General features: G+C 42.3%; 1 protein-coding gene across 1 annotated transcript; it reads right to left on the bottom strand.

The window, feature by feature from the left end:
- Nucleotides 1-25,093, bottom strand: tmem154 (transmembrane protein 154). Its single transcript, XM_021573462.2, has 10 exons — nucleotides 25,078-25,093; nucleotides 11,102-11,316; nucleotides 8,685-8,756; nucleotides 8,481-8,546; nucleotides 8,307-8,366; nucleotides 7,901-8,059; nucleotides 7,502-7,559; nucleotides 4,926-5,002; nucleotides 4,355-4,401; nucleotides 1-1,812 (listed from the first exon to the last, which is right to left on the bottom strand). Exons 2-9 carry the CDS (start codon nucleotides 11,220-11,222, stop codon nucleotides 4,367-4,369), a joined length of 648 nt encoding a protein of 215 aa, XP_021429137.2. The 5' UTR covers nucleotides 11,223-11,316; nucleotides 25,078-25,093; the 3' UTR covers nucleotides 1-1,812; nucleotides 4,355-4,366.

Raw genomic sequence — 25,093 nt, forward strand, 5'->3', positions numbered from 1 at the left:
TAGCGTGTCACAGATTTATTGATGATTTACAAATAGGCAAATATATTGGCAGGACAGTTGGTTTCTTATTGAAATGACTATAACTACTGCTGTAACACTTGGATTACTGACAAGTATGAGGACCTAACAGAGATTGAGGGACCACATTCACTCCTATGACCATAAGCAAATATCAATATTTGTATCAAATCAAGCACAATATACACAGTTAAAAAATATACACGCGAGTTTAAAAAAATATCTTCCACATATTTACAATGAAAGTTACTGCAAAATACTGACTGTCACGTAGAGCTGAGCAAAACATTTATACATCGATGTGATGAGAATTTGTAGATTCAGATTGCATATCAACAACACCACTATCATTGGAGGAAAAACGTATTCAACCAATGAAAGACAGTGTACCATCAACAGGAATGACATGCTTAGGATGTAATGACAGTAATTGTGAAATACTGTTTCTCAAAGAAAATCATGGAAAACAAAACATCACAAGACAGTCACTGTATACAACAACCAAACGGAAATTTGCACTCTGTGAAAATATCTCACAGACTCTCACAGATATTACCTTCCCGAATCCCTCTTGAATTCTAAACAGCTTTAGCTTTGCGTGATGCGCACGAACCAAAGCAAAGCAGTGTACCAGCAGTTCTCAGTTATCTCATGCATGAAACAATAGACAGGGTTTCGTAATTAGAGTCTGGGTTTATGAGAGAGAGAGAGAGAGAGAGAGAGAGAGAGAGAGAGAGAGAGAGAGAGAGAGAGAGAGACAGAGAGATAGATTCACATGCAGTCTGTGTACTACAACCAGAAGGGACAGAGCAGAGGAGAGGAGGAGACACTAGCTAGTCTTTAGCATAAACATTTGTTGAGCCATCATATCTATCATGGGACTGGTTAGCTGGCCATTGGGATAAGGCTATATACCATCTGGTATGGCTTTACTGTGGGCATGGAATATGTGTTTATGTTGTAAAGGGGAGGGCCTGTAGGATCTTTGGAGGTCAAGTCCTGATATTGTTGTCTGGGTGTCAGAACATGGCTACTGACACCCGCTTTCAGCAATAGTTTTACACTTTTTAGGACAGCTCATAATAATGGCTGGAACGGAGCGAATGGAATGGCATCAAACGCATGGAAACCAAGTGTCTGATGCATTTGATACCATTCCACTCATTCTGCTCCAGCCATTACCCCGAGCCCGTCCTCCTCAATTAAGGTGCCACCAACCTCCTGTGTTTTACTCCTTCCTCTCTCACTGATTCCCTCTCTCACTGCATGACAGCTGAATACAAAAGACAGTAAAACAATCACATAAAAAGTGTATATGAACTTGAAACAATGACTAAAAAGGCACAGTACTGAGTTGAAGGCGTTGCAAAAAGCATTCATTACTAGGCCGACCACAATCAGGATCCGTGTAGTGAAAGGACTATTGCCACACACTGTTTCTCCATAGAGTCTATACCACAGTACATTTGACGCAGATTTTAAGGTGTTAAGATGTTAAAAACATTTAACTTGTGCATTTATTGTTTCTTGTCTTTTGTTTATGCTGAAATGGAAAATAAATTCAGCATTTCCTGTTTTTTTGCAGTCACCTTGGCGGAGGTGTTGCTTTCTTGTTGTCAATGTGGTCGGTTGATGACGTTGCTTTGACATTGACATGAAAAGAAGAGGCCTACAGTGCTGCTGGGTAACAGAATGTCCTTCCCTGCGATGGGGAAATGTCCTTTGTCACCGGCAGTACAGCAAGAGGCCGGTTGGGAGAGAGAATTGACTGACTGTGACTCTTTAGGGACTAGCCTATAGGAGACAGACAGACAGGGAGAGGTCATGCGACGACATACAGTACAGTACATGTTCATACAATCAATAGAATAACATCCTTCATCGGAAGGAGTGAAGTGATGTTTTAACATTTGTTTGGTTGTCACACCGGACCCTCTGACCTACAGTATGTAACTCACAAAGGTCCTTGGGAAGGAATGAGAATGATGTCATTTCACAATCAGCTGGCATGTTGATCTAGTCTACACCAAACTGTCAATAAATCCCCCGTTGGAAACAGATATTTACAGTTGATTTTACAATAGGTCTACAATAGGGCATGCTGTCTACAGCAGTGGAGGCTGGTGGGAGGAGCTATTGGAGGACAGGCTCATTGTGATGGCTGGAATGGAATTATGGAACAGGGTCAAAAAAGTGGTTTCCATATGTCTGATGTGTTTCATACCGTTCCATTTATTACATTCCAGCCATCACAATGACCCCGTCCTCCAAATAGCTCCACCCACCAGCCTCCACTGGTCTACAGTAGGCCTGCCCTACACAGTTAACTGAGAGTAGTCTATGACCCTCCACCCTTATGGCACGCTGCAAACCAACAGAACCCTGGGGGGAATAAAAGCTGTGTGTGAATGACGTGAGCTCACAGCTAGTCTAATGGACCTTGACCCTCCCAGCCTTTCTGAGAGAGAGAACAAGGGGCCATCCCAACGCCCTGTTGCGCCACACTTCCATGCATGCCTGTGGTAATCGCTAACAGATGTCAGGACTCTTCCTGCTTCAGAGGGTTAGAAGGTTATGATGGGTACAGAGGACTAGGGGACAGAGTTCAGCAGTCACTTTGTGTGTGTGTGTGCCCTTATCAGTAAGTGAGGCAGTAAGTGAGGCATGTGTTTGTGCAGTCATGTGTATATTTCTGTGCGTGTGAGTGTGTGTGTGTGGGAGTATGTGAGACTCTGTCTCGCTCTGTATCTGTTTGTGTATGTGTGTATGTGTGTGTGTGTGTGTATGTATGTATGTGTGTGTGTATGTATGTATGTGTGTGTGGCCACCACGTATCAAAACAAACTATGCAGGGGGAACAGAAATTACTATTGTGGTAGGCCGGGTGACTGCAAGCTGACTTCGGTCGTTAGTTGAGCGATGTTTCCTCTGAGATTGGTGCAGCTGGCATCCGGGTTAGGCAGGCGGGTGTTAAGAAGTGAGGTTTGGCGGGTCATGTTTCGGAGGATGCATGACTCAACCTTCGCCTCTCCCAAGCCCGTTAGGGAGTTGCAGCGATGAGACAAGATCGTAATTGGATCGCAATTGGATATCACAAAATTGTGGAAAAAAACAGGGCAAAATACAACCCCCCCCCCAAAAAAAAACAGAAATGACTGTTGCTAAATTGGGCTCCCGAGTGGCGCAGCAGTCTAAGACACTGCGTTTCAGTGCAAGAAGCGTCACTGCAATCCCTGGTTTGAATCCAGGCTGAATCACATCTGGCCGTGATTGGGTGGCGCACAATTGGCCCAACATCATCTGGGTTTGGCCGTCATTGTAAATAAGAATTAGTTCTTAACTGATTTTCCTAGTTAAATAACGGATAAATATCTGCGCATGATGAGTATGTACACTACCATTCAAAAGTTTGGGGTCACTTAGAAATGTCCTTGTTTTTGAAAGAGAAACACATTTTTTGTCCATTAAAATAACATCAAATTGATCAGAAATACAGTGTAGACATTTTTAATGTTGCAAATGACTATTGTTGCTGGAAACAGTAGATTTTTTGGGAATATCTGCATAGGCGTACAGAGGCCCATTATCAGCAACCATCACTCCTGTGTTCCAATGGCACGTTGTGTTAGCAAATCCAAATGTATCATTTTAAAAAGGCTAATTGATCATTAAAAAACCCTTTTGCAATTATGTTAGCACAGCTGAAAACTGCTGTTCTGATTAAATAAGCAATAAAACTGGCCTTCTTTAGACTAGTTGAGTATCTGGAGCATCAGTACGTGTGCTGATCTAGGATCAGGTCTCCCCATCCATGTCCATCTTATTAATTATGATCTAAAAGGCTAAACTGATCCTAGATCCTTTCTCTTAATCAAATGATAGACTGTTGAGTTTCATGTTACAGTAACAGCAGGACAGGTCAACCCACGTCAACAGCAACAGGTCATGTTATTATGTCACCAGAACAGCACAATATGTCATCACCAGGCTGTATGTCCTCCCTCCCTGTTCCTGAGTTCCAATGATGGGTGTGACTGACGCATTCACCAGTCACCACCTTGGACTCTATTCAATCCGTATTACAGATATTCAGCGTTAAAGCGTGATTGAAATGTAAATGCGATATTCCGCGTTAGCCGAGACTACGTTCACGGTAAACGCTGCCTTTGTCGGCACAATCGGGATTACCTTTACATTTATATCGCGCAATCTGTAACGATTCAGTGATGCAGATTGAATAGAGCCCATTATTTTATCCTGCAGCGTTGCTACATTAACAGCAAAGTACAGTAGAGTTGACTACTATAGTGTTAGTAAATAACAGGTGTATGTTTACCATGATCTCATGTTAGATCCCTTGTCCAGAGTCCATTCGAACGCCACCTAAAAAAAACAAATTGACAGCTCAAGTGACGAATACAATATCCCTGTATAAATCCCAAACAATATGGACATTTAGTCTACGAATAGCTTTCCTATCAGTATGTACTTAGATATTTAAAGTGCACATATAAAAGGAATTGACTCCAGTCTAGTCCATGCATGAACGCTATCGTCACACTTGCAGTGGCTCAGTAGTAAAGTATACAAGGGCGCCCTCTATTGGAGAAAAGTTACACTCAACCAACCTGTTTTCACAGCAGCATTTATCAGGGAAAGGCATGTGATTGCACATGTCCAAATTTCAATTACAAAACAGGAGTGAGTAGTCAACAGAGTTTACAACAGACAGATCTTCGTATTGTGAACCAAGAGTAGTCTAATGCTTGGAGAACAAGGATGACTATTGCCAAGTAACATACAAGATATACAGCCTCAGCTCAGATTGTTCCAGTTATACATGATTTTCAAAGATAGTTATTAGTGGGCTGCTATACATTTTCTTTTGGGGTTTTAAGATGACTCACCATCTTTATTCATCCACTGTTCCAGGTCTTCCATCTCCAGCTCCAACACAGAGGGGACATCATCCTCAAACATGGGCCTGGAAAACAGCCAACATCGTCAGACCCTCATATTACTGTTTTGACATTCGAAAATGACAAAAATAAAGGGACTAAAATGAAGGGAGTGTAGAGGGGGGGGGGGGGAATACAAACATCCACTGTTGAGGTATAAAGACAAAACAGTTGAGGGGTTTCTCACACGGTGTACTGGTCTCAAATTTAACTCCTTAGAAATATGCTGTTTTTCACTGATTTCCACCCAAAACTGTTCGTATTTGAATAAGCACTGTCCTTCCCTCCAATAGTTTGACATGATTTTCTACTCAAGGCCATTTGAGTGGTAGTATTGCTGATTCCCACAGGGGGGCGCTCTCGTCATTGACAATAGTTTTCTGTCAATGCGCTAAATCATCATGGACACATGATTGGCTTAGAGAGAGAGAGAGAGAGAGAGAGAGAGAGAGAGAGAGAGAGAGCACTCATGTGCAGTGTAAAGTTTTGACAGGAGATCGTTTTTGACGATGTTAGTCTTTCTCTTACACTAAAGATACCTTAGTCATACCGTATATTCTCACAAGGAGCTTGTTTACCAGGGACAAGGTGTCATGTCATAGCAGGAGGAACTTGAGCTTTGCCTTATTTCTGCTGAAATGCTCTTTCATAAGTTCTCAGGCTAATGTGTAAACACTTCGATTCACATATGATACTCCTTGACTATATACTTTATGTCAGATATTAGAGACGGGTGCATGTGTGTTTGTGTGAAACAACTTGTTGAGGAAAAGAGCACACACACACACACCCCCACACACACAGAGAGAGAGAGACACAGACGCGGCACACGCACACGCACACACACACACACACACACACACACACACACGCCTGTTTCAAACTCCTCAACGTCTTTCTTTCTAAACAGGAAATAACAAACAGAGGCGAGAAAGGGTGAGGTCAAAATCATACCAAGGAAACAGATTTACTGCCATATGAATTTCAGTGACTGCAACTTCAAACGTATAGAGAGCACAGTCAAGACAGCAGTAGCCTAGATACAGTGCATTCAGAAAGTATTCAGACCCCTTGACTTTTTCCACATTTTGTTATGTTACAGCCTTATTCTAAAATGGATTAAATTGTTTTGTCCCTTCATCAATCTACACACAATAACCCATAATGACAAAGCAAAAACAGTTTTTTAGACATCTTTGCAAATGTATAACAAATATCACATTTACTTAATTATTCAGACCCTTTACTCAGTACTTTGTTGAAACACCTTTGGCAGTGATTACAGCCTTGAGTCTTCTTGGGTATTTGGCTCACCTGTATTTGGGGATTTTTAGGTCTCTCCAGAGATATTCAATTGGGTTCAAGTCCGGGCTCTGGCTGGGCCACTCAAGGACATTCAGACTTGTCCCGAAGCCACTCCTGCGTTGTCTTGGCTGTGTGCTTAGGGTCATTGTCCTGTTGGAAGGTGAACCTTCGCCCCAGTCTGAGGTCCTGAGCGCTCTGGAGCAGGTTTTCGTCAAGGATCTCTCTGTACTTTTCTCCATTCATCTTTCTCTCAATCCTGACTAGTCTCCCAGTCCCTGCCGCTGAAAAACATCCCCACAGCATGACGCTCCCACCACCATACTTCACCGTAGGGATGGTGCCAGGTTTCCTCCAGACGTGACACTTGGCATTCAGGCCAAAAAGTTCAATCTTGGTTTCATCAGACCAGAGAATCCTTTTTATTATTGTCTGAGAGTCCTATAGGTACTGTTTGGCAAACTCCAAATGGGCTATCATGTGCCTTTTACTGAGGAGTGACTTCTGTCTGGCCACTCTACCATAAAGGCCTGGTTGGTGGAGTGCTGCAGAGATGTATGTCCTTCTGGAAACTTCTCCCATCTCCACAGATAAACTATGGAGCTCTGTCAGAGTAACTATCGGGTTCTTGGTCACCTCCCTGACATTGGCCCCACTCCCCTGATCGCTCAGTTTGGCCGAGCGGCCAGCTCTAGGAAGAGTCTTGGTGGATCCAAACCTCTTCCATGTAAGAATCTATTTAGTGTTTTTTTAGGTTTACAGTTTTGGACCCTTGTGTACTAGGCAGTAAGTGAAACTCACTACACATTAGCACAGTTTACCTGATTTATTTCCGCTGTGTTCTTGTGGACCTTCAATGCCTTTCCAAATCATGTCCAATCAATTGAATTTACCACAGGTGGACTCCAAGTCGTAGAAACATCTCAAGGATGATCAATGGAAACAGGATATACCTGAGCTCGATTTCGAGTCTCATAGCAAAGGGTCTATATACTTACAGTATGTAAATAAGGAATTTCTGTTTTTTGCCAAAAAAATTAAAATCCTGTATCACCTTGTCATTATGTGGTATTGATTGTAGATTGATGAGAGAAATACATTTAAAAACATATATATACATTTTAGAATAAGGCTGTAATGTAACAAAATGTGGAAAAAGTCAAGGGGTCTGAAAACTTTCCGAATGCACTATATAACTTCATAGTGCAGTTTTCAATACTTACATTGGAACTTTTTCTGTGTCATCGCTACCATGCAAATATTTATCCTCTTCTACGTTATCTGGAATAGGAAACCATCATTATAGCCAACATCGTGCACCACCTAATAAAGTCATGTCAAAGTATATTAACAATATCCACTGTATTGAGTCCACTGGTTGAGTACACAACTGTAGGCCTACACACTATTCTAAATAAGTGTGCACAAAGCTAAACATACTCCAACTCAGAGCTGTTTTTCACGTCATAGTGTTGTAAAGTACCCATGCAATGAAAAGGTACGACTGAATTGTGCAGTACATCTAGTCACAAGCAGATCTGTCATGGTGTATGAGAATGGGGTCATGTCACTTCTCATCACGTGGACATATTTCCAGCTATAGCACAGTTCTCATGACTTACCAGAATTGCTCTTTCCTTTCCGATTCCATCTGCGGTTGATTATGACTACTCCCACTACCATGGCGATTATCACGACCACCAGCACAACAGGAACCAGGACGAAGGTGAGACTCAGACTGTCCTCCAGTGGTACTTCAGAGGATTTGAGATTATCCTCCCCTGGAAGAGGAACCATCGTGGTGGGAAACTGATCATGACGCTACACATGTAACACCGGCTTGTCTGCAATGTTTCTGCAATTATTTTCACCATCTCAATAACCGCTTCTAACACACGGTTTTCTTAAACACTCCATCAGTTTTGTCGTTTGTGTTCAATCAATCAATCAAATCAACCAAGTTTATTTTATAAAGCCCCTTTTACATCAGCAGTTGTTACAAAGTGCTGATGTACGGATGTAATATACCTTCTAAATTGACACCTGGACTGAACCCAGAACCAGCGTCAGCTTCAGTCTCATATCCCTCTGAAATGACATAAAATGAAATGAAACACCAGAGGGCCTTTTTGTTGTTGCCATGCAAGGCTCTGATGGAAATCAGGTAATGGAATTGTGTTATGGAGACAGGTGTAATCTCACCTGAAGGACTCTCAGATGATAGGTATGAGTCTGGTGTAGGGGTAGCATCACTTACAGTTGGGATCACTGGGGACATTGAGAAAAGTATCAACACAAACACAACTAATGCCAAACCCGTTGGAAAGGGGCAGTTACGAGCTATTGCCACCAGGTTGTGTTGGAGGAGCATGCACATGGGGGGAACAGATAACAGCTAGAGCTCACCTGAGAACCCAGCATCATTTTCTGTTTGTGTTTCTTCAACAGTACTTGTGTCCGCATCACCCTGGCAGAACACTGCAATGAATGAAAGAGTCCATGGTTAAGCAACATAGGGCCAGGAGTTCTTCATTATAACACCACCTGACCTCAAGCCTATGGTATAACGAGAGCCAAGAGTTTTCCCGGGTCACTTGGCCAGGGAAAAAAAAAATCATCACCCTAGTTTTATGCAATTTAGAATATTGGGGATTCATAAAAAACCCACGAAAGACTCCACTATGTGCAAACTACACTGAGTCAGACAGTGTGATACTGTTTCCTAGAAAAAGGAGTTCAAACAGTCATCAGATCTTTGGACGTGAATCAGTTTGGGCCTGTCAGTAGTGTACCTGGTTGAGAGCTGTGACCTTAATCATGTTTAACAAAATGAGCCGATGTGTCATACACTCTTCCAAAAAAGGGTTCCAAAGGGGTTCTTCAGCTGTCCCCATAGGCAAACATTTTTGCATTTCAGGTAGAACCCTATTTTGGTTACAGGTAGTACCCCTTTGGGGTCCATGTAGAACCCCAAAAGTGTTCTATCTGGAACCAAAAAGGGTTCTTCAAAGGGTTCTCCTATGGGGACAGCCTGATAACCCTTTTAGGTTCTAGATAGCACCTTTCTTTGTGTAGGTTAACCCCGGACATTCCAAGGACCATCACAGACACTTACTGTAAATGTTTGGGCATGTACAGTGTAATTCAAAATGTATATGTTGAGGAGACATGGACATGGCATTAAAAACCCTTCCAAATGAACGTATCCCTTGGTTACCAGCCAGTGGATACAGTGATAAAGGCAAGGCACATACAGTATATGTAACAGTTTAATTTTAAACCGTCCCCTCGCCCATACCCGGGCGCGAACCAGGGACCTTCTGCACACATCAACAACTGACGCCTACGAAGCGTCGTTACCCATCGCTCCACAAAAGCCGCGGCCCTTGCAGAGCAAGGGGAACTACTACTTCAAGGTCTCAGAGCAAGTGACGTCACTGATTGAAAAGCTATTTAGCGCCCACGCTAACTAAGCCGTTTCACATCTGTTACACTCACCCCCCTTTTGACCTTCCTCCTTTTTCCGCAGCAACCAGTAATCCGGGTCAACAGCATCAATGTAACAGTACAAATTTAGACCGTCCCCTCGCCCATACCCGGGCGCGAACTAGGGACCTTCTGCACACATCAACAGTCACCCTCGAAGCATCGTTACCCATCGCTCCACAAAAGCCGCGGCCCTTGCAGAGCAAGGGGAACTACTACTTCAAGGTCTCAGAGCAAGTGACGTCACTGATTGAAACGCTATTTAGCGCCCACGCTAACTAAGCTAGCCGTTTCACATCTGTTACACTCACCCCCCTTTTGACCTTCCTCCTTTTTTTTTCCGCAGCAACCAGTAATCCGGGTCAACAGTACAAATTTAGACCGTCCCCTCGCCCATACCCGGGCGCGAACTAGGTACCTTCTGCACACATCAACAACTGACGCCTACGAAGCGTCGTTACCCATCGCTCCACAAAAGCCGCGGCCCTTGCAGAGCAAGGGGAACTACTACTTCAAGGTCTCAGAGCAAGTGACGTCACTGATTGAAACGCTATTTAGCGCCCACGCTAACTAAGCCGTTTCACATCTGTTACATATACTGGCAGTAGACTCTATGACTCTTTCAACTCAAAAGAAGTATCACACAGATGGAGATAACGTGCACCACAGAGGGAACAAACTGTGCCATTAGAACCTGGGTAATGCCATTGCGAAAATGTTTCTGTTAATGGTTTTCCTACCGACAAAACACAATGTTCTCGTTCTTTTGGTGAAGATGGGTCTTTTGAAATGAAACAGGAACATCAACGTTTCACTGTGTTTATAGCTGATTCTTATCGTTCGTAACTAACTACCTGTTGCAAGAAGGGATGTGAACTCAGCCTCTTTCACAACTGACATGCGACAGAGATGTACAAAGACAATAACATTCGTTTGAATAGAAGTGAACAAGCTCTCGGAGAGCTACTCAAATATTCAACTTCAGAAAGCATTGTGAAGCCACTCAAAGACACATGTAACCATACAGCAGGTACAGTGTGTAAGACCTACTGGATAGAATACCATGTAGTCAAAAGGCCTAGAGCTTTCACTATCTCTTCATAAAACGTGTCCACACATATTTCAGCAGCCACCACCCGCAACTATCAACCACATTTCAGCAGACTATTACATTCTCAGGCAAACTGAAAAAAAAAGAGCAGAACAGAGAGACACCAAGAGAAAACAGACAGGTAATGAAAGTGAGTGAATGTAGGAGAGTAGAGAAAGCCATGAAAGCTCTGTTTCCAATGAGCAGTAAGTGCAAATCATCTTTCCAATCCACAGTCCACACCTACCAGTCCCCGCCAGGCAGGCTGTCAGAGCCAGCAGCAACATGATCGACGATGGGGTCATTTCCCTGTGGCCTCTCCTCCCTCTCGTCCTTGTGTTACCATGGACAGGAGCAGCAGCAGACATAGTGACATTGTGTGGTGGTGGTGCCCATTTCCTTCTGCCTACTAATGTCTGTCACGGCATCCTACTTCCTGATTCGGGGCTGCTTTTGACTCACCTAGAGACTCACCGAGAGGAGGGGGAGGGAGAGAATGAGAGAGAGGGCGAGGGAGGGAGGGAGGGAGGGGAAAAAAAGAGATGGAGAGAAAGAAACCTTGAGTACACAGCCACATAGCTACACACACCCAGCTGGATCACTCTTGCGGATGTGATGCAATTAACTGTGTGCCTGTAGCCACAAGCCTGGCAGCTCCTCTGCTCTCTGCGGAAGCAAAATCCTCCCAGTTAAGGTATTCAAGCACTCTGGGCATACCAAAGAGAAGACAAGAGCACAGCAAACTTACTAAATGGGGGAAAGGAAAATGTTTTGCTTAGTTACTTTCAGTAAGGAGCAGCTGGTAGTTGTTCTCTGTTACACGGGTCTCCTGAAGGACCAGGTAAACTTCTGTTTGGGTTTGAATTCAAAGCGCTGACAGGGTCAGAACTGAGCTCTGAACGTTGTATACTGTACTATCTATGGATATGTCGTTACAGCTCATTAACCTTCCCCCATACCCTTATCCACCTATCCCATAAAGCATAGTTTAGACATGACAAGTTTAGACATGATGTCACAGGTGAAAGATTTTTCTGAGTTGAAACATGTTCAGAGTTGAGACTATAAACACAGAAGCTTCCAACTGATACGGACTTTTAAAGAAATGTTGGCCAAATAAAAAGTAACAGTACACACCAATGCGAATGAGGGTTTGGTGATGCATAGTTAGGGTTGGGGTTATCCATTGTACTTAAATCGTTTTTTTTACAATTATTATTTTACACATGTGTATTGATGATGCAATGTATTGTAGACATGTACCATGTTTGACCATGATTGTTTTCAGTGTCTCAAAAGTTGGAGTGTTCCACAATGTGTTTCAGTATTGTGTATTATTGTAGCATTGTCGAGTGCCACTTTAATACTTGTTTCTAACTCTGTCTAGTTGTGCTTCATGGATGATGTAATTCAGGAAAATCCCAGAGACATAATCCACCAGTCAATATAGGCTTTGGTAGATTAATATATTTCCTCTTTCTATCAATACTGAAGGTTTTTAAACATATTTATGTATTTACCAGCTGTGTCTAGTCTGGCAAGAGAACTAGGAGGCCTGCATGCCTGAGGATTTAATACGTCTAACTTCTATGGCCCATTAGCGCCCCCATGTGGTAAAGTGTATTATGAGTTCATGTGCTCCCTCCCTTTCGACCTCAGATAAAGTCATCTCTTCTACCTCTAACTCTAGTGGAGTTGCAAGTCTGTGACCACTCAATTATATTATTTCCACAATAATGAACTAAGCTGTTGGTGATCCCAGTTGGCCTGTTTAGAGATAACCTTGAAGGAACTTTAATTAGCATACATTGTCTGTGTAAGATTATGACCACAGTTAGAGTTCAGAGCGTTGAGGAGATTAATATTGAACGTTTCCATGGTTTTAATTAATTAGGCTAAACAGAAAATGCTTTCGCTCTAAAAGGCAGTGAGTGTGGAGATGAAATGCTTGTTCACATCAAGCGTTACACAGAGACATAGTGGAGTCAGCCTTAACCTCTATGGGATTGGTGTGTCCCCCCTCCCCCGCAGGACGGTTGAGTTAACGTAGGCCAATGTGTTTAGCATGAGTTTGTAAGTAACAAAGACATTTCCCAGGACATAGACATATCTGATATGGGCAGAAAGCTTACATTCTTGATAATCTAACTGCACTGTCCAATTTACAGTAGCTATTACAGTGAAATAATACCATGCTACTGTTTGAGGAGAGTGCACAATTATGAACTTGAACATGTATTAATGAACCAATTGGGCACATCTGGGCAGTCTTGATACAACATCTTGAACAGATATGCAATGGTTCATTGGATCAGCCTAAAACACATACACTGCTGCCATCTAGTGGCACAAATCTAAATTGGGCCTGGGCTGGAATAATACATTATGACATTTCTCTTGCATTTCAAAGATGATGGTACAAAAAAATACAAAAAACCGCAACATTTTTTCTTTGCATTATCTTTTACCAGATCTAATGTTGTCACGCCCTGGCCTTAGTTATCTTTGTTTTCTTTAATATTTTGGTTAGGTCAGGGTGTGACATGGGGGTTTTATGTGTTTTGTCTTGTCTAGGGGTTTGTATGTTTATGGGGTTGTTTCCTGTCTAGGTATATTGTATATCTATGGTTGCCTAGAGTGGTTCTCAATTAGAGGCAGGTGTTTATCGTTGTCTCTGATTGGGAACCATATTTAGGCAGCCATGTTCTTTGGGTATTTTGTGGGTGATTGTTTCCTGTGTCAGTGCCACACGGGACTGTTTGGTTGCCAGTTCACGTTATTATTTTGTATTCTGTGTTCATGTTTAGTTTCTCTTATTAAAAACCATGGACACCTACCACGCTGCGTATTGGTCCGATCCTTGTTTCACCTCTTCAGAGGAAGAGGAGGAAATCTGCCGTGACAAATGTGTTATGTTCCTCTACATTAATTTCACATTTCCACAAAATGCAATGTGTTTCCTTTTAAATGGTATCAAGAATGTGCATGTCTTTGCTTCAGGTCTTGAGCTACAGGCAGTTAGATTTGGGTATGTCATTTTAGGCAAAATGAAAAAATACAATTAAAAAAGGTCAGATCCTTAGTCAGCCTTAAAGGGATGTGCTATGATTTAGTGAATTGTATTGTTTCGAAAAACATTTAGGAATATCAACCGTTACTACTAGGCGGGCGTCAAGTACCTTAGTGGTTAGCAGGTTTTAAGAGGCGAGCTAGAGATTTGACAGTTCGAATCCCGGGTCTGACGTGAAAAATCTTATCGGGAAGATTGCTGGTATCAAATCCTAGATGGCGTTGTCTTCCATTGTGCTATTGAGCAATCGACAACAACTGCTCCATGAGTGCCCAGTGTGGCAGCCCCCTGCTCCAACCTGTAGGCCTATACGTGTCTTTCAGAGGGGTTAGGATAAAGCAGAAGTCACATTTTAGAGTGAATCAAGCAGATTCAGGGTCTCTAGTCACTTTGTTTTCATGTATTTATTGATGTTTAATGACCATCCCTCTGTGTTAAAATAGATGTGGTCAGAGGCTGCCAAAGTGGATGATGTTATTCCTTTCCGTTTCCATGGAGACGTCAATATCTACAGCTATGCAAATTAATCGTATCAGCAGTGAATGGAAGGATTTTATAACCATGTCAACAAGCAAATTATTTTCATGACCAAACTGTTATGAAGAAGCAAAGCCGCTCCCTCTAATAATCAAATAAAATATATGATCAATTGGTGCACGAGCACCAAGCATAATAAGTGAATTCAAGGAAGGGAGGAAGAAGGACATTTTATGTATTCAAACAGGACCTACATTCCATTGGTTGCAGTGGGATAGATTGTCCACCAGAGGGCAGTCCAGCCCACCGTCCTGTTGGTCGTACTTAGAGCGCTGCAGCCTCTATCAGTCAATTAAACCACTAACCTTCCCTGTCTCTCAACAACACACTGGAGAAATAAAAGTGACCAATAAATCTAAGACTTAATAATGCATTCAGCACAACTTTTTACCCCTTTTACCTCAACACATCTCTCACTGCAATACAATATCGATCCTTAAAGAAACAATCGCTGCTTCTTCCTGCTAGAGGGACAGAAAATAATGCAAAAGAGTAGAACAATATCTCACTTCTAAAGAGGGAAAGCTCATTTACTCCCCAGACTCAGCATAATAGCCTATGCAGGGCACAGTGGATGTAATGGTTGGTCCTGACGGGGATCGTAGAAGGTCATAGGATACGTCCAAAATTCCCTATAGTGCACTACTTTGACCAGAGCCCTGTTCAAAGTAATGCACTACATAGGGAATAGGGTGCCATTTCAGATGCAACCATAGAATGCTATTGACTGTGGATGTTAGTGTGAGGATAATTGGCTAGCTGATATATGGCATTGACAGACATTGTGCCGTACTGGAGGACTTTGTCGAGTCAGAGAGACAGACTGTCTGATGCCCAAGTCTATCTCTTTATAGTTGTTTTCTGTTTCTCTTTCCTCCGTCATCCCTCCATCATCCCTCCATCATCCCTGCGTCACTATCAGAGCAGGCTGGTGGGAGGAGCTATAGGACGGGTTCATTGTATTGGCTGGAATGGAAGGAATGGAACGGAGTCAAACATGATTTCCATATGTTTGATACCGTTCCATGAATTCCATTCCTGCCGGTACAATGAGACTGTCCTCCTATAGCTCCTATAGCTCCTCCTGCCAACTTCCTCTGTTCACCACTCCTTCCTTCCATGGTTGGGTTCCCTGAGTCACTCTGTAAAGCTCACATGGCCACATGCCACATTAATGCAGGAGTTATTGTACTGAGGCTCATACCTTCAGATCATGATATTAAAAATGTATTCACAGGGGACTCCACTGAGATTGCTGTAAAGGCAACCGTTCCTTAATCATTGTTATATGTGAATATCTCCAGGGAGAATTGGGGAGTAGGCCGTTGGCATTATGAATTCCTCAATGGATTATTGGGTTGCAGACAGCTGCAGGATGACTGGGTGGTTTTTGCTGACTTCCATTTCACCCAAACACATCCATTATTAGTGACTACAGAGCATAGTTATCCTTTTAATAGCCCCATGCTGTGTGAGACTGTTGATGATGACGGAGGAAGGACAGGTTTGCAGTGACAGAGAGGACCGCTGCTTTGTTCCTGCTGGTTGTGAGAGGGACAGACAGGGAGTCAGAGAGAGAGGCCCGCAGAGAGAGAGAGAGAGGAGGAAGAGAGAGTGAGAGAGAGATATAGACTGAGAGAGAGAGAAAAAAAGAAAGAAGGAGAGAGGGGGAGAGAGAGAGAGACTAACCAATATCTGTTGTTTGTCAGCCAGAGATACTGTGCTCTGTCTCCCTCTGTTTTTTTTCTCTTCTCTTTTCTTCTCTCTTTCTCTCTCTCTCTCTTTTTCTCTTCTTCTCTCTCTCTCGTTACTTTACTGACCTAGCCTCTTTCTCCTTGTACAGTCGTGGCCAAACGTTTTGAGAATGACACAAATATACATTTTCACAAAGTCTGCTGCCTCAGTTTGTAAGATGGCAATTTGCATATACTCCAGAATGTTATGAAGAGTGATCAGATGAATTGCAATTAATTGCAAAGTCCCTCTTTTCCATGCACATGAACTGAATCCCCCCAAAACAGTTCCACTGCATTTAAGTCCTGCCACAAAAGGACCAGCTGACATCATATCAGTGATTCTCTCGTTAACACAGGTGTGAGTGTTGACAAGGACAAGGCTGGAGATCACTCTGTCATGCTGATTGAGTTCGAATAACAGACTGGAATCTTCAAAATGAGGGTGGTGCTTGGAATAATGGTTCTTCCTCTGTCAACCATGGTTACCTGGAAGGAAACACACTGTCATTATTGCTTTGCACAAAAAGGGCTTAACAGGCAAGGATATTGCTGCCAGTAAGACTGCACCTAAATCAACCATTTATCGGATCATCAAGAGCTTCAAGGAGAGCGGTTCAATTGTTGTGAAGAATGCTTCAGGGCGCCCAAGAAAGTCCAGCAAGCGCCAAGACTGTCTCCTAAAGTTGATTCAGCTGCGGGATCGGGGCACCACCAGTACAGAGCTTGCTCAGGAATGGCAGCAGTCAGGTGTGAGTGCATCTGAATGCACAGTGAGGCGAAGACTTTTGAGGATGGCCTGGTGTCAAGAAGGGCAGCAAAGAAGCCACTTCTCTCCAGGAAAAACATCAGGGACAGACTGATATTCTGCAAAAGGTACAGGGATTGGACTGCTGAGGACTGGGGTAAAGTCATTTTCTCTGATGAATCCCCTTTCCGATTGTTTGGGGCATAAAAGCTTGTCCGGAGAAGACAAGGTGAGCGCTACCATCAGTCCTGTGTCATGCCAACAGTAAAGCATCCTGAGACCATTCATGTGTGGGGTTGCTTCTCAGTCAAGGGAGTGGGCTCCCTCACAATTTTGCCTAAGAACACAGCCATGAATAAAAAATGGTATCAACACATCCTCCGAGAGCAACTTCTCCCAACCGATCCAGGAACAGTTTGGTGACGAACAATGCCTTTTCCAGCATGATGGAGCAGGAGCACCTTGCCATAAGGCAAAAGTGATAACCAAGTGGCTCGGGGAACAAAACATCGATATTTTGGGTCCATGGCCAGGAAACTCCCCAGACCTTAATCCCATTAAGAATTTGTGGTCAATCCTCAAGAGGCGGGTGGACAAACAAAAACCCCGAAATTCTAACAAATTCCAAGCATTGATTATGCAAGAATGGGCTGCCAAGAAGTTAATTGACAGCATGCCAGGGCGGATTGCAGTGGTCTTGAAAAAGAAGGGTCAACACTGCAAATATTGACTCTTTGCATCAACTTCATGTAATTGTCAATAAAAGCCTTTGACACTTATGAAATGCTTGTAATTATACTTCAGTATTCCATAGTAACATCTGACAAATATATCTAAAGACAGTGAAGCAGCAAACTTTGTGGAAATTAATATTTGTGTCATTCTCAAAACTTTTGGCCACGACTGTAGACTCCAGAGGTTAGAGAATATAGCCTGGTAATGTGTTACGTGTCTCCTCATTATCACAAACCAGTGCATGAAGGTAATGAGGGACATTTTGAATGGCTTCATTAGGATCAATAATGTATGCCATGTTATACGTTGTTATGGACTTTCCATCAGCTATAATAGATTAGTGGATTTCCACTGCTCTCTTTTGCATTGGAATTCCCCATTAGTCTTCAGGGAGCTTCCCATCTGTACGGTCACTTCCTCCATCAGAGATGGAGCGTATTCATTAGTGGACACTGTAGCAACCCCTTTTTTTCCCTCCAACATAAACAAGAGTTTCTATTGAACAAATTCAGGTAGATCCCTCCCTATGTTGTCCCGTTTGGTTCCTAGTGAATACATCCCAGGCTTCTCCAGTCCTCTGAGGGTTATTAGGACTAGAAGAGGTTAGTAGTGAATTAAAAGGAATGGGAACATTACTTTAGCAGGAGAGGGTGTTCACAAATGTCCTTGCCTGCTGACATCTGAATAAACCAACATTAGCCCAAGCAGCATAATCATCATTCTGCCCGGATACGGCCTGGATATAGGATACGAATTAGATGGAGCGGCTAATAGCAATGTCGTGACATTACAAGGGCTCTTGGATGCTTTAATGCAGTGTGATGAGGAGGGTATATCAAATGATCTCAGGCTAACATTGGTTGGGAAAATGCTTTCCATGAAACCAGGGGGGGAAGCCAAGGCAAGGAGAAAGTTACTTCATGTAATAGAAGGGGATGTCTCTCTATGGTTTATAAAGCAGGGAGAAAGTTACTTTAAGTAATAGAAGGGGATGTATTTATATGGTTTATAAGGCAAGGAGAAAGTTACTTTATGTAATAGAAGGGGATGTCTCTCTATGGTTTATAAAGCAGGGAGAAAGTTACTTTAAGTAATAGAAGGGGATGTATTTATATGGTTTATAAGGCAGGGAGAAAGTTACTTTATGTAATAGAAGGGGATGTCTCTCTATGGTTTATAAAGCAGGGAGAAAGTTACTTTAAGTAATAGAAGGGGATGTATTTATATGGTTTATAAGGCAGGGAGAAAGTTACTTCATGCAATAGAAGGGGATGTCTCTCTATGGTTTATAAAGCAGCTGATGTCACAAAGTGCTATACAGAAACCCAGCCTTAAACCCAAAATAGCAAGCAATCCACTGTCTCACTACGATTCGTTTGTTGGGAGAATTTCCTGAACATGTGAGATTTGGCTTCTACTTATATAATGGCAAATTAAAGAGTAAGACTACGAGTGAATTGAACTGAGTAGTTATTGGTAAAGGACGAAGGGGTATATTTGAGTAGATTTCGATTTCAGTTGTAATTTTTATGTACATGTGCATGCACAGTATTTCATACAATTGTATCTAATTTTCTTGAGCGTGCAATTTAGCTCAGTGTTTGTATTATTATTTATTATTTATAGTGTTTTTTTCTCATCTTTATCAAGGGTGCCAATGATTTTGGAGGTGACTACATTTAAGACCTGTAGTTCTTTGCCAATGAATAATATTATGCTTCTGTCGGTCAGAGCTTCAGTTGAACAATTGAGGGAAGTCATATAATATAACACTGACGTCATGACGCTACATTGTATGACTGTTTAAAACCATAACACTACAGAAGCTCAAATATTCATCAATATAGATAGCAAATATGTTATCGAAAGACTGTTGTTGATAGACGTTGGGGTATCTGAGGATACAATTCAAACTCATCCCTTCATAGACTCAGAAACACAACAGAAGGTCACACATATTGTCAAATGGGACATGTCAGGCTATCGATTTCACATTAGGCCTCGAACCTTTCTGGTCCTACCTGGCACAAAACAACCGTTTCATACACTTCACTACAGAGTTATGAATCAAGAAAAATAAGAAACTTCTGAAAATGTCAACAAAACTTCAAATTGATGTTGGTGTTGTATTTTTTTACGATATAAAACTCTTATAAAAGGCACAGATCTGGGGAAGGGTACCAAAGAATCTCTGCAGCATTGAAGGTCCCCAAGAACACAGTGGCCTCAACCATTTTTAACCGGAAGACGTTTGGAACCAAGACTCTTCCTAGAGCTGGCTGCCTGGACAAACTGAACAATCGGGGGAGAAGGGCCTTGCTCAGGGAGGTGACCAAGAGCCCAATGGTCACTCTGACAGAGCTCCAGAGTTCCTCTGCGGAGATGGGAAAACCTTCCAGAAGGACAACCATCTCTGCAGCACTCCACCAATCAGGCATTTATGGTAGAGTGGCCAGACGGAAGCCACTCCTCAGTAAAAAACACATGACAGCCCTCTTGGAGACACCTAAAGGACTCACAGACCATGAGAAACAAGATTATCTGGTCTGATGAAATCACGATTGAACTCTTTGGCCTGATTGCCAAGTGTCACGTCTGGATGAAACCTGGCACCATCCCTACGGTGAAGTAAAGTGGTCGCAGCATCATGCTGTGGGGATGTTTTTAAGCGGCAGGGACTGGAAGACTAGTCAGGATCGAGGGAAAGACAAACGGAGCAAAGTACAGAGAGATCCTTGATAAAAACCTGCTCCAGAGCGCTCAGGACCTCAGACTGGGGGTGAAGGTTCACCTTCCAACAGGACAATGACCCTAAGTACACAGCCAAGACAACGCAGGTTTGGCTTTGGAACTTGAACCCGATCTAAAATCTTTGGAGAGACCTGAAAATAGCTGTATAGCGACGCTCCCCATCCAACCTGAAAGTGCTTGAGAGGATCTGCAGAGAAGAATGGGAAAAACTCCACAAATACAGGTGTGCCAAGCTTGTAGCGTCATACCCAAGAAGACTCGAGGCTGTAATCGCTGCCAAAGGATCTTCAACAAAGTACTGAGTAAAGTGTCTGAATACTTATGTAAATGTGATATTTCAGTTGTTTTTGCAATAAAACGTTTTTTGCTTTGTCATTACGGGGTAATGTGTGTAGATCGATGAGGATAAAAAACGATTTCATCCATTTTACAATGAAGCTGTGAACGTAACAAAATGTGGAAAAAGTCACGGGGTCTGAATACTTTCCGAATGCACTGTATACAACATCTCTGTATGAATTTACCGTTTGACAACATCCTTCCGGCTTTGAGGTTGCTGTTCGGGATGCTCAGTAAAGCCAGCTTGAGCACAGAGCTTGTCTATTGATTTACGATCTGCCCCAGGTTCAAGGTTGAGGTGAAAGGTACCCTGACATTCCTTCTCAATCAAATTCAGAAGCAATTCAATCACATGCAGTTGCTCTAAAAGGTATTCATCTGATCTCCAGCGGTTTGTACAGGCTCTGGCCCGTGCACTGCATGTTGAAAGAAGAGTACAGACGTGTCACAGAGCACAGTCATGTCTTTTCACCGCTATATTGGAATAGCACATCCGAAATGCACGTCATAGATAAATATATTTGAAACGTGTGAAGTATAGGTGAAATACGTGTGAAATAATTAGGAAATACTGTATGTGATTGAAAGGTTGAAAAGCCATATCGGAGGCTAGTGTAAGTCGACTACTAAGCGATACTACCTGCTCACTTTGATCACAGGCGGTCCCCATGCCCAGATAATATTTCCCTAAGCTATTCCCCCTCTTACACGTCCACGCTCTTTGAGCGTGTGACGTTTGAAAGTAAGATCGGTAGAGGCAGATTGTCTTCAAGCCTGTCTAGGTGTTGTATCCCCAGATGACCTCTTCATACAGGCCAGCGAGCGGTGTCAGAGACTCAGGGGAGAAGCACCATCACATTTAGAACAGACAACTTTGGGAAAGGAAGGGGAGGAAGGATCAAAGTCTTTGGAAGTTCACTCTCACTTTTATAAGAAGATTAAGCTGTTTGTCAAAGGAAGGCGTGGGACAATGAACGATTACATCTTTTTCATCCACTCTCCACTTTCTCTCTCTTTCTTCCTCTCAGCGGGGAGTTTTTGGGGATGAGAAAGAATGTCAAATGACACTTAAAGAAAATAGACGAAATGGAAGACTACAGTTACAAGCTCTCTTCACAAACACTGCACAAAACTTTAAGAACACCTGATCTTTCCATGACATAGACTGACCAGGGGAATCGAGGTGAAAGCTATGATCCCTTATTGATGTCACTTGTTAAATCCACTTCAATCAGTGTAGATGAAGGGGAAGAGACAGTTTAAAGAAGGATTTGAAGCCTTGAGACAATTGAGACATGGATTGTGTATCTGTGCCATTCAGAGGGTGAATGGGCAAGACAAAAAGATTTAAGTGTCTTTGAACGGGGTATGGTAGTAGGTGCCATGCTGGGTTTATCACGCTCAATAGTTTCCCATGTGTATTAAGAATGGTTCAACACCCACAGGACATTCAACGCTTCCCACACAATTGTGGGAAGCGTTGAAGTCAACATGGGCCAGCATCCCTGTGGAGCACTTTTGACACCTTGCAGTGTCCATGCCCAACATATTGAAGGCTGTTCTCAGGGCAAAAGTGGATGCAACGCAATATTCGAAAGGTATTCCTAATGTTTTGTTTTCTCAGTGTATATTCTACTGCATGCGACTACAGTCGGTCACAGAGAGGGTGCTTTGCAACCCAATCATCTCCCACAATAACTCTGCTGTGTTACAGCAGTACACATGTAGTAATTACAACTAATTGTGTGACAGCAATTATTGCTGCACAATTTGTCTGTCTGTTGATTCAGTCTGCCAAACAGATGCTAATGATGTGTCATTATGACATCATATCGAGCACATTGTTGACACATAGTTGAATTTGATTGGGGCACAGAACCACAATGGGGCAACTATTAAGTCCATATCAAGGCTGTTCTATGATAATGAGATGTTTGCATGGGGTTAACACTTGTGTGCAGACAGTTATTTTTTGTTTCTCACAAAACTCTAAACTCAAAATTCTAAAGAAAAACCTCTCTCTATGTCTGGGGTCCTCAATGACATTAATCTGTGGGCCGATTGTTTCTTGAGCGGATGGTCTGTGAGCAGGAACATAATTATAAATAATTTTAACACTGCAAATTGTCCACAGGAAGCCCAAACAGATAATATTTGACAAAACATAACATTCAAATCTTGATTACACTGGAATATGATCACATGTGCCTCTCTATTTATGCGTGGGAGTACTTGCGAACAGATTTCCTGAATTAAAATCAGTTTGAGATGATTTCCTGGTGATTTTACAGTCTTTTATGTCCAACAGTAAAAATGAAAATGTATTGGCCTGTGGGTCGCCTATTGGGGAACCCTGCTCTATGTCAATGAAGGACAGCCACTTACTGGGCATAGAGATAACCCACTGGGCATAGAGATAACCCACTGGGCAAAAACTGGTTGAATCGACGTTGTTTCGGCATCATAAAATAAATAAATAAATGTGATGACGTTGAATCAACTTTGAAAACGGATTTGCAAAGAGTCATCAACGTAAGGGAATTATTTTTTTCACCTAACTAAATCCAGTGACATGGTGATTGTTCTTGTTGTTGATCTCACGTTAGTTGACAACTCAATCAAATGTAAATCAAAACTAGACGTTGAAATGCCTTCTGTGTCCAGTTGGAAGGAGCTCCAATATGACCATGAACATAGCATAGGGGAGGTTATAATCATCGTTCACATAACAACTGATATCACAAGCTGTCAGAAAAGAACTTGTGTCCTGACGAGCTAGCTGACATACGCGTAAGCCTTCGAGATAAACGGAAAAGCTTGAATATCAAAACTTTGAATTATTCAAAAAAACTGGTGACAGTAACTATATTCCTTAATCAGCCACTGATTTAATGGCAGCAATCAATTCAAATCAAATCAATCATATCAATTCAAATTTGTATTCAATACAAATCCCCAAATGAACCGTGTCCACTGATGAGCAACCAGAAACGGTCAAAATATCCATTCTAATTGGCCACTGGAGAGTTCTGTCTTCATCTCTCCGTGACTGTCACACTGTTCTGTCGGACCCGCTTTAGTGTCACAATCGATGACCGATACGTGTCACAGACCCCCCAATCGATACTAAACACATATACTCTCTTGGAAGACATGGTGGCAACATCTTGTTAGAATTGAGTTGTACAGGGATAACCTACTCTCGCTACAAACCTGCAGAGCCAACAGGGTTTAATAAAGGAATGTTAGGGGTTTAGTTGATTTGATGCGTGATTAGAAGAGCCCCCACCTGTTATTGGTGGATTCGGGGAGAGGGCGGGGCTGTCTGGCAGTGACATTGGTTATGTCATCTAATGAGATTTGTAGGCAGGCCCACAGGCCAAAGTGAAGGACAATGACAGAAGATTGAATTGAAAGTGGCTGTCTTGAGGAATAGACTGGGGTGGTAATGGTAGTAGTCTATGCAATGCACATTTTGACTATATACAGTATACTAGCATGGGTACAAACATGCCAGGCTAAGTCTTCTGCACACATTTGTGACAGTTCAGGTGCCTCTGTTGACGAATGAAATAAAATGATACTGAGAACACTACATTCAAGTACTAGATAGACAGTGTGCTGTGGGTGGAGGCATTATGTTGCTACCAATCATATACTGTAAGTAGCAACGGTCATCGAAACAGTTCAAATGTTTTCAAAACAATTCTAATAAATGCAACAGTTGGACAATGGATGAAGATGCTCCAAACTCATAACTTTTTTAAATAATCCGTTAGATATTGACTGAATTATATATAGCATTAAATATTTTATAGGCAAGGACAAATAATGACTGGTATTCAGGAGTTTAATTTATTGTCAAATGTATTTATTTCTTAGAATGCACTCATATACATTTTCTTACTGTATCAGGTATTTTCTATATATGTTGTGTTAAAATAAAATAAATGATATGTGGTGTCACGTTCTGACCTTTATTTCCTTTGTATTGTATTTATTTAGTATGGTCAGGGCGTGAGTTGGGTGGGCAGTCTATGTTTGTTTTTCTATGTTTTGGGGCATTTCTATGTTTTCGGCCTAGTATGGTTCTCAATCAGAGGCAGGTGTCATTAGTTGTCTCTGATTGAGAATCATACTTAGGTAGCCTGGGTTGCACTGTTTGTTTGTGGGTGAATGTCTATGTTAGTGGCTTGTTTCAGCACAGGTCTCATTTTGTAGGTTCACGGTCGAATTTGGTTTATTGTTTTTGTTACTCTCTTGTATAGTGTTCAGTCTTTCGTTATTAAAGATTTACCATGGACACTTACCACGCCGCATATTGGT

This window comes from Oncorhynchus mykiss, chromosome 19, assembly GCF_013265735.2.
Source record: "Oncorhynchus mykiss isolate Arlee chromosome 19, USDA_OmykA_1.1, whole genome shotgun sequence".
NCBI lineage: Eukaryota > Metazoa > Chordata > Actinopteri > Salmoniformes > Salmonidae > Oncorhynchus > Oncorhynchus mykiss.